The sequence below is a fragment of the Gadus chalcogrammus genome, chromosome 3 (genome assembly GCF_026213295.1).
Source record: "Gadus chalcogrammus isolate NIFS_2021 chromosome 3, NIFS_Gcha_1.0, whole genome shotgun sequence".
In the NCBI taxonomy this organism is placed as follows: Eukaryota; Metazoa; Chordata; class Actinopteri; order Gadiformes; family Gadidae; genus Gadus; species Gadus chalcogrammus.
In genome coordinates this window covers 13,212,487-13,222,482 of record NC_079414.1, presented here as the reverse complement: position 1 = coordinate 13,222,482, position 9,996 = coordinate 13,212,487, and the positions used below count along the sequence as shown (strand labels likewise).

General features: G+C 44.6%; 1 protein-coding gene across 2 annotated transcripts in view; it reads left to right on the top strand.

The window, feature by feature from the left end:
• Positions 1–8,047, top strand: part of fip1l1b (FIP1 like 1b (S. cerevisiae)) — a 9,641-nt gene extending 1,594 nt beyond the window's left edge. Inside the window, exons 2-16 of one of the 2 annotated variants that reach the window (XM_056586084.1) lie at positions 483–537; positions 647–722; positions 986–1,092; positions 1,342–1,406; positions 1,499–1,609; positions 1,821–1,951; positions 2,716–2,834; positions 3,569–3,622; positions 4,111–4,210; positions 5,525–5,681; positions 5,857–5,938; positions 6,080–6,135; positions 6,302–6,491; positions 6,873–7,025; positions 7,321–8,047. In XM_056586084.1, coding sequence (XP_056442059.1) covers positions 483–537; positions 647–722; positions 986–1,092; positions 1,342–1,406; positions 1,499–1,609; positions 1,821–1,951; positions 2,716–2,834; positions 3,569–3,622; positions 4,111–4,210; positions 5,525–5,681; positions 5,857–5,938; positions 6,080–6,135; positions 6,302–6,491; positions 6,873–7,025; positions 7,321–7,465 — 1,601 coding nt within the window. In that variant the 3' untranslated portion in view covers positions 7,466–8,047. The remainder of the gene's footprint in view (positions 1–482; positions 538–646; positions 723–985; positions 1,093–1,341; positions 1,407–1,498; positions 1,610–1,820; positions 1,952–2,715; positions 2,835–3,568; positions 3,623–4,110; positions 4,211–5,524; positions 5,682–5,856; positions 5,939–6,079; positions 6,136–6,301; positions 6,492–6,872; positions 7,026–7,320) is intronic. The other variant, XM_056586085.1, reaches the window with a different exon arrangement.
• Positions 8,048–9,996: the final 1,949 nt, after the last annotated feature.

The window sequence follows — 9,996 nt, the reverse complement described above, 5'->3', positions numbered from 1 at the left end:
GCATGCACGCACCACAACAGATCAGATCTTTAGACGCAGGCAAACACGGCTCGGGTAACGCAGGGAAGCGCGTTACTATAGTCTAGTAAAGTAGTGTAGTTACCGATATTTTAAATGCAATGCGTTACTTTACTTCGTTACCCAAAAAAGTAATATCGTTACTTTGTAACGTGTTACCCCCAACACTGGTACTTTGTTTACCTAAGTCAGGCGTGCTGGTACTGGGAGGTCTGGTCGGAGGCGGATTCATCTGTGATAAAAAGGGAAGTCTATCTAGTACACGTTCAATGGACAGTTACCTCACGGAGTATATCCGTGTTATTTGTTTTGTGGTGTGTATTCTGAGCATGCAGAGTTCTGGTACAAGCTATTTATAAGGGGGGGCTAGTAAAGTGAAAACTCTGACGTATTTAAAATACAACGTAGTGCAGGAGCCTATTTTGCCGCTCCTATGAGTGATTAACACAATCATTTCCTACTAGATGAAGGCGAGGGCAAGGAAGAGGATGAAGAAGCCAAACTGAACGCTGCAGTAAGGTATCATAAAAGAATCACGAAAATAATGCATCCAAACAGCACCATCCCCAGTTCCTTGTGTATATATAAACAATAAATGCAACCAACTAAATTTGTTATTTTCTCTCAGTGTTGTCAGTGATGCTCCAATCTCGACCACGGAAGATGCCACTGCCCCCGCTACAGGAAATGGAGTGGCGCCTGAGGTTGGTGGCTGAAACCCATTTGATATGTTTACAAAAAAGATACACATGTTTTCTTTTTCCCTTTTTCAGTGGATGGGTTTTGATGTTTTGTAATTTAATATCATCTTGCGGGGTGATTGACCATTCTGCTGATCATAAATGTATCGACGTATAGTCATGAAATCATTTAGGTTTGTCCATGAGATGTGGGATCTCCACACTGAGCCTGCGGGACAGAAGTCCAGATGTACGTAACATTCTCTCTCTGCCGTCTCTTCCCCCAGCCGGCGGGCGAGGCAGCAGACGAGGACAGCGATAGTGACAGTGACGATGACGACGATGATGTGCGAGTCACCATTGGAGACATCAAAACCGGGGCGCCCCAGTACACGTGGGTTTAAAGAATACCTTTCTAATCATCATCATTCCCCTGCTCTTCCACTGTTGGCTCCATTTGATCTGGATTTTTTAGTATAAGTATTATTTAAAAGATGGCCCATTAAAATTGAATCATTCTTGTTTTAATATCTGAAATTGTTGTGACCAACTTCTTATTCCATCAATCAACGTTAATAAAACGTCCTCAATGAAGTATCTTGCTGGCTAACTCTTAACGCTTTGCTTCTTTTGCGCCTCATAGACCATACGGAGCCCCTCCGGTCAACCTTAACATCAAGACAACGGGCTCCAGGCCATACGGACAAGGTAGAATTCAGTTGATACCGTAGGCTGGGGTGCTCCAGACAGCAGGATTGAACAAACCCTCATGATGTATTTATGATGCTTGTATTTTCCAGTGAACGCTAAGCTAAAGGGAGTGGACATGGACGCTCCTGGCAACATAAACGGAGTTCCAGTGCTGGAGGCAGACGTGGAGTCCTTTGAGGAGAAACCGTGGAGAAAGCCAGGTGTGTGACTTTGTGTGTGTGTGTTAGTGTTCTCAAAGCTTGTGGTCATCATGACAACACATGACACTTGGCTAGAGATGTTGAGTTGAGTGGCTATAGTTGTCGCAATAGGCAATTAAGTACCGCAATTGAAATATTAAAGTACAACTAAAATAATATGCATCGTATGTCGTGACAACCAAACAATGGATTTATTTGTGTGTGTGTGCAGGTGCGGACCTTTCGGACTACTTTAACTACGGCTTCAACGAGGACACGTGGAAGGCCTACTGTGAGAAGCAGAAGAGGCTGCGCATGGGCCTTGAGGTCTCCACTGTGGGCTCCACCACCAGCAAGATCACAGTGAGCCCCCACCTCTACCTATCCACTTATATCGACACACACACACTGAGGTCCGATAGTTCAGTCTACACTATTGGAAAGGGCAGTAAACTAAAGATTAGGTGACCTCTTAACAAGGGCTGGCACAAATGGATAAGTTCAGGTATTAGATAATCATATTAGTTGTTATTAAGATGTTATTATAAGGACTGAGCCTGAATATTTGGATATCCGTTCATTAGGTAGGATATCTAATCTCAATTCAGTACTCAATGATTGGTTTTTGCTCTTTTAAGGAAAATAATTAAATTAAATAAATGATGGCGATCCAACCCACACAATAGCGCCTGTGTGATTTATTACTGGGTAAACGGCAGGGAAATGTATTGAAAGCTTTGCACAAGTTTGTTTTGATAATTTAACCACTTATGTTTGTATTTTGTCTCTGCATGCAGAGGCAGTGAAAGATGCACACTATTATTGGACTTTTTCTTTTGTTTTGAAATGATGTATTCAACCAGCCCTAATTATAATATATTAGTAACTATCCTTCTTGGCGTTGCGTCACCCGGGATAGTGTGTCTGTTTTTTTTTTTCATGCTCCTGAACAGCGCCAGTGCTGTTGCGGAATTTAATTAAAATGTTGCCCAACGTAGAAACCACTGTTTATGTTTCATGAGCATTCGAATTTGAACCACAGCCGTGTGTCTTAGAACAATGGCGCCGCCATACGGCCGCGCTTTATGCTCCAGCCCTGCTCAGAACCGTCACCTGTCTGTGTCCAGGTCCAGCAGGGTAGAACGGGGAACGATAAAGACATATCCAGCCTGTCAGTCCACACTTCCAAGCCAGACTTCTCGTCCCCGGTCAACATGTACAAGCCCCCCCCGACCCAGGTCACCAGGTAACCAACCTCTTCATCACCCGCAGCCCCCACAGAACAACGCATGCCCCCTTAGCAGAACCTCTCAAGAGAGGGCGAGCCCGAAGCATCCTGTGGGAGGGATGTGTCGGCCTAGGGATGGATGGGTGTGTGTAATGGATACCTGATGGGCAGACGTGCTGCAGAACAACAGTGAAGTTAGAACAGGGTATTTCACTGCAGTGTTGTGCGTGCAATTCCGACCGCTTCCTGAATTCCCAGGAAGCGGGCTGCTATAGTGCTGCTATAGTGCACTGCTGGGCAGTGTTCCCAATTCGATTCAATTTCGATTCAAAAGGTGACGATTCTGATTTGATTCAAATTCAATTAGGGATATTTCAGTAACAATAACCGCTGTTTAGATATGGACGATGATAACTGTGAACTATACAGGACACCCTCTCACTTGGTTCAGGCTATTTCTATATAGGTTCATGTTGAACATTAAGACCAGAGCCTAAAGCATTACACTGAAATACTGTGTCTGAGATTGTGTCATCCATAAAAAGGAACCACAAGTACTCAAACTACGGAAGCCTGTGGGATTTGATCGAGTGTGTGTGTGTGTGTGTGTGTGTGTGTGTGTGTGTGTGTGTGTGTGTGTGTGTGTGTGTGTGTGTGTGTGTGTGTGTGTGTGTGTGTGTGTGTGTGTGTGTGTGTGTGTGTGAGAGACTATCTAACTACTCTTGTGTCCCCCCCCTCCCTCCACATGGTAGGATCTCAACCCCCCAGTGGACCGCCCCGCCTGGTCAGGACATGTCCTACTATACGTAAGTGGGCGCGGCCTCATCCTTGTAATGTCTTGACGTCGTCTGCCTCACTGATTCTCAGCCCCGGTCATCAGCTACTCGTGTCTCCCTGTCATGTATTGACAGCAGGGCATCAGAGACTTGACATGATAGTGGGTGTGCTGGAGGGCCCTGCCTGCTCCGTTACCCGGACAGTGTTTGCCCTCGGACGCGGGTGTGACGGTAATGCGCGTAATCACGCATCCGTCACAGCGCCACTGGGCCACGGCGCCCGTCGATACGACTCATTGATTATCCTCGGTGCTGACGATCAAAGGGAACGTGGAGGCAAGGTTGCGATGGTCACCAGTGTTAGAAGAATAAAGAAAATCATTCTCTAGTTTTGTAATAAGTTTTAAGATTTGTTGACCCTTTTAAAGAGTGTGTGTGTGTGTGTGTGTGTGTGCGTGTGTGCGTGCACCAGCCACTCATTACAAATGATTTCTTGTGTTTGTTTGAACCATTCCCAGGAAGCCGAGTGGAACAATAGATGTTATTGGTGGACAGACTGCCACCATCAGCAGGGTGGAAGGACGGCGCAGACACAACCTGGAAGGAAATAATATCCAGGTACACGCACAAATTGCATGCAGTAATAATAATTATTGTAAGGCATAAGCATAGGGGTTAAGGGCAGTTCGTTAGGTTTTTGTATTGTAGTTCAGTTCTTGTTAAAGCTTCTCAGGGGCTGCACTTGGTTAGAGTTAGTTAAAATATTAAATAATGTATCAATTCATACCTTAACATCAACACCATTACTAAACTGGAGCACCATTAGTCATGGATTTCTAGATCATTATTTACATTTTAATGAACTGAGTTAATGCATATTATTGCATGAATTGCTTACCGTATGAGCAATATTGGGTTGTTTTTTAGTGCTGCATGCAGCACTAAACTAGTAGGTTCACAGGTTCATTATTAATCTCTAAAAACTGGGACCCTACTCCTTCCAAAAATCTTCACCTAGACTCTATTCCAATTTTAAAATGTTTAGATTAGCTTGGAAACGAGCGCTTCATTTTGTGTGATTATTTCACTGAACTAGAAATGAAGGAATAAGGTCAATAACAAACTTTTCCAAGTTACTACCACACACGCTCAAACACACTATCAGAAAAGCTCAGCTATTCTATATTTTATCTCAAATGTATTCAAACTTGATCACATTAGCTATTTCTTCACTTTATTCGATTCCAAACATGGTGGTGTGGTGTGCATGTTTACATTGTTTGCAGTTTTTATCTTTCCCACAAGGGGGGGTGGTCAGTGTACATTTGGGTTCGAAGACTGTTACATCGCTTTTGATTGCTAGTTGTTGTTTTTTAAAGGTTTTTGTTCATATTTCATCAGAAACATTTAGTCTTCCATCTCGTGGAGGAGGGGAAAAAAATCCTTCTTGTGCTCAAAAAAGAAACATTACTTTCTCCGGTGAAGTCATTAAGTATGAGCGTGTGAGGGGATGAATCGTCTGACGCCGTGCTTCTCTGGATTCGTGTGGACGCCTGAAACCGACTGAAACCGTAAACCATGACGTCATCGCCCCACCCCTCGACCCTCTAGCCAATAACTGTTAAGCCCGCGGAGTCTCAGAACTCACAACAACAAGGATTTCTGTAGCAGAAGCAGCGCCCCTCATGGGCCTGGAATGTGTACTACAGCGTTTCTACAGATCTACCCGGTTTCGCTTGACTCCATCTTTACGGAGATACTCCGAAACCGGATAGATCGAAACCGTAACGGTTTCACCTGTTTCGGCTTCGTTTGGACGGGGTAAAAAATCCTTCTTGTGCTCAAAAAAGAAACATTACTTTCTCCGGTGAAGTCATCAAGTATGAGTGTGTGAGGGGATGAATCGTCTGACGCCGCGCTTCTCTGAGACAGGTCATCTCGGAACACTCTTCGTCGGAGGCCGACTCGACCCCGGCGAAGATGCCCCCCTTCTTCCCCCCGGGGCCGCTGCCCCCCAACATGCCTCCTCCCCCCTTCCTCGCACCCCCCCCCAACGTCAGCACTGCACCACCGCTCATACCCCCACCCAGTGAGTACACCACCCGCATCACTTTGACACAATCACTGAGTCGGTTTGCTGACGCAGTCATTGTTTTGCTTCAACTCTAAGTTATGTTTGGCAGTTCCATTGTTCTATTATTTATAATAATATTTAATCTATTTCTTTGTTTCTTGCTCGCGCTCTTTCCCTTTTTTTTTTCCAGGGATGCCCATCACAGTACCTCCTCCTGGATTCCAACACCCGCCTACTGGCCCCCCGCCCTCCCTCATGCCCAATATGGACGGGTACGGACTTAGCCGTGTGTCCACTCCACACCCCCCCAACAGGGCACAGTACAACGTGCAGCCTCCTTCCTGTGGCCTCAATGTGGGGTGATGTAGGACACGGCTCCAACGTGTGACCATGCCTGTTCTTTTGTGTTGCAGTGTCCACACAGGCGGCTACGACGGGCGCTCTATCCAGCCATATCCCTTTCCTCAAGGTGGGTGCCCGTTGGGTAGTGGTGGTTCCTAACCTCTTTGAGGGCTAAGGCCCATGTAAGCTTGGCATGCAATCGAAAGCCTGCTTAAGTATTGCCCGATATCTACCACCTAGGGCTTTGTGTATTACATTTTGTAATCTGTTTTTACACACACACACACACACAGGTGCGTACCCTCCACCCATGCCAGGGGGTCCGGCTCCGTCTTGGCCTCCCATGATGGACAACTCGAAGCAGTGGGACTTCTACCCTCGTAGGGAAGAGAAGCGGGAGAAGGAGCGGGAGAGACCCAGGGAAAGGCCCCATGAGCGGGAGAGGGAGAGGGAGCACAGTCCGTCTGCCATGAGCTACACCAGGTACACTCGACTGTTCTGCAAGAGATATTGCAGAAAAGATGGACCATTGATGTGATTAGGCCGTGATTTGCTTTATGATAAGTGAGTGGAAGAGTCAGTGGAAAAAAACTCTTTCTCTCTGTCTTTCTCTCTCTCTGTCTTTCTCTCTCTGTCTTTCTCTCTCTCTGTCTTTCTCTTTCTCTCTCTTTCTCTCTCTCTCTCTCTGTCTTTCTGTCTTTCTCTCTCTTTCTTTCTCTTTCTCTTTCTCTCTCTCTCTCTCTGTCTCTCTCTCTCTCTGTCTTTCTCTCTCTCTCTCTCTCTCTCTCTCTGTCTTTCTCTTTCTCTCTCTCTCTGTCTTTCTCTCTCTGTCTCTCTCTCTGTCTTTCCCTCTCCCCTACCTAGCGACGAGGAGCGGTTCCGTTTCCGTGAGTACCCTCCCGAGCGCGGCGGCTATGGGGAGCGCCATCGGGAGCGCTCCAGCCGAGAGAAGGAGGACCGGCACAGAGAGAGGAGACACCGGGAGAAGGAGGAAGGACGCCACAAGACTTCACGCAGGTCTGCAGTCGCACGGCAAACACGCACGCTGCCCTGCACCACATGGCGCACAACACAACACAAGCAGTGGCCACTGGCCGTCGGGAGACTCAAGCCTCACAACCCCCGGACGCATTAGCTGAGCCTTCCTCGTTTTCCGATTTGTTGCAACTACATATCTTGTCCAATGTGAATCTATATAAATCCCTCCCAATCTTTTTTCTTTTTCTGTCGCTCACTCTCTCCACCTCCTTCGCCCCCTCTCGACCACCTCCTCCCCCGCTCCCCCCTCCCCCCCCCCCCACCTCCTCCCCAGCAGCAGCAGCAGGAGGAGGCACGACAGCGAGGAGGGCGACAGCCACCGCCGACACAAACACAAAAAGAGCAAGAGGAGCAAGGAGGGCAAGGAGCCAGGCGAGGAGACCGGCGGGGACCAGGAGAACCAGGAGACCATGGAGTGACCACAAGCTGCTCCTGTGCCTCCCAGGTCCTCTCTGTATATTCAACCATTCCCTACCCAACCCCATGGCTTGGCTGAGCCTTCATTCTGAGTGGTTTCCTGTTGGCAGGAAGAGCGGAAACTTCCACCGCTGCAGCAACAGATTGCAGCGATGATTGCAACGTATTTGGTTGTCCCTTTATTTTTGTTCTGTATGGAAACTTCTGCAAGAGTTGTTGACTGATTAAAAGAGCTTTTGATAAGATCCACGACGCCTGTCAGTTCTTATTCTGCCCAGCTATAAAAAACATATTGAAAGTTTTGCAGGGGTAGCGGACAATATAAAATCACTAGTTTTCCAAACCTCAAATTTATTTTTTATGCTATTTGTATCAGATCTTACAATGTTTACAATATTAATGTATTTTTTAAAAAATGTCCATTTATAGGTTAAGTATGAGCTACTCAGAAAATCAAGTGAAGGGAGCTGTTATTTGGACATCTCTATGCGGAAACAAGGCAATACAGTTCAGGACTAGTTTCCGGTGAGTCGGAAACATGGAACAAGATTATCATTATCATTGTACCAGTGTTGAAAATAGTGAAATAAAAAAGTGGTGGTGATGGCTCATATATATATAGTCCATTATATGTCTGTTATATGTATTGATCAGTGGTTAACTATAATAATAGACCTATACTTATCCTATCTGTTAGATGTATGTATATATATGATCATTCATCTCGACTTTTAGGTGTGTACGTAGTTGTATCGAACAGTTTCGTTTTGGATACCAACTTTCTATGAAAAGGGTAATAGCCTATTTTAGTTATTGAACAGGGAAACAAAATGATCAAAAACACTAATTTATCATAATCCCCTCCGCGAAAAGCCATTCGCTAGACTATTTAACATGTTGATTCAAAAGTAAAACTCCAGCATACTTGAATCCTCTAAATTCAGTATTTGTTGGTGAAAGGTCAGGGTCCTCTTCACATAGGTCAAGTATTCATCCGCATATTCACATTGCGGCTGACGTAAAAAGTCTTTAACATAGGCCTACGTGTAGACCAGGGCTGGGCAATCATTTTTCATTGGGGGCCACATAAGAAATTCTGAATACCTTTTTAAATGTAAAACAAATTGCAGCAGAAGCAAACCCAACTGATTTTGTATCCTCAATATTTCATGAGTAAGGAAAAAAAAGCCCTAATGATTCCAATTAGGGGAAAGTTAAAAAAAGACAAATATAGCCTATTCATACGCCTATTCATTCTTTTTCTCACATGAATAGGGTAAAATTGTTTACCTTTAGATATCACCATGACAATTACTGAGTTGACAAACAAAATATGAAGATTTTTGGCTGGATCAAACAATCTTTCTTACCCGACATCTTAGTGACAGTTGATTGACAGTTGAGAGGACCTTGAATGAATGACTGAATCTCTGCCCCTTATGGTAAGATTTGTTTGCCTCTATAGTCTTTTACTGTTATATGTCAACAAGAATCAACAAGAAATGTTCACCTGGCTATACCCAATGTTTAGATCTGTTGTGGCATTTACTGTATGCAAATCAGCACATACGTAATTAAATGTTAACAAACATAATAATAAGAAATTAATTAATGTACGTAATCAACTTAGTAATTTTCATGCTGATGTCTAAACGTTACATTTTTACCCTATTCATGTGAGAAAAATAATGAATGGGCGTATGAATAGGCCATATTTGGGTATATTTCGATACTTTCCCCTTATTGGATTCTTCTAGGATTTTTTTTCCTTACTCAAGACATATTGAGGAGACAAAATAGTTTGAGTTGAGTTTGCTCCTGTTGCAATTTGTTCTAGGTTGATCCCCATTTTGGCTTAAAATGACTGGACTACGGTATAACCATTAGATTAGATTATAAAAAATATATTGCTGTAACTCTTATCAAGCGTTTGTAATTAAAAGTCACTGAATAAAATCATTGAATTCACCATGTGCACAACAGAAATACAGATTATACAGTTTGGTTTGCAAATGTATATTTTCATACCTATCTGCAAGTGCACTGAATTTGAACAGGTGTATTGAAGTGCATCCACATTTGATAATGTAGGGTAGGCATTACAACCCACACATATAAAAAAAAGTGCTCAGTGGGAGGGGCTAAGTCTCTGACGGCCTTGAAAAAGTGCACTGAAGTCAGGCGTCCTGATGTTGCAATACCCAGCACAGCTGAGAGGTTTTCATCACTGAGTGGATCTGTATCTGGACTTATATTTTCATCAACGATAAAGTTGAATGACACTTGCTAAACAACCACATGCTCATCACGATCATGCGCGCACAAGCAGTTTTTACAATAAACGTTTTTCAAAATTCCAGTGGCGCTGTACGTTGGCGCTGAGCATTAACCAAATAAAAAAAAGTTTCACAGCTAATGTAGCCGTTAGCACACTCAAGGCTCGATTCCACCGGAGGCGTACGCGCCGCGGTCACCTCTGCTGATCGCTTCCACTTACGCCCCGTGCCCACTACATGCGTCCGTTGCGTTATCC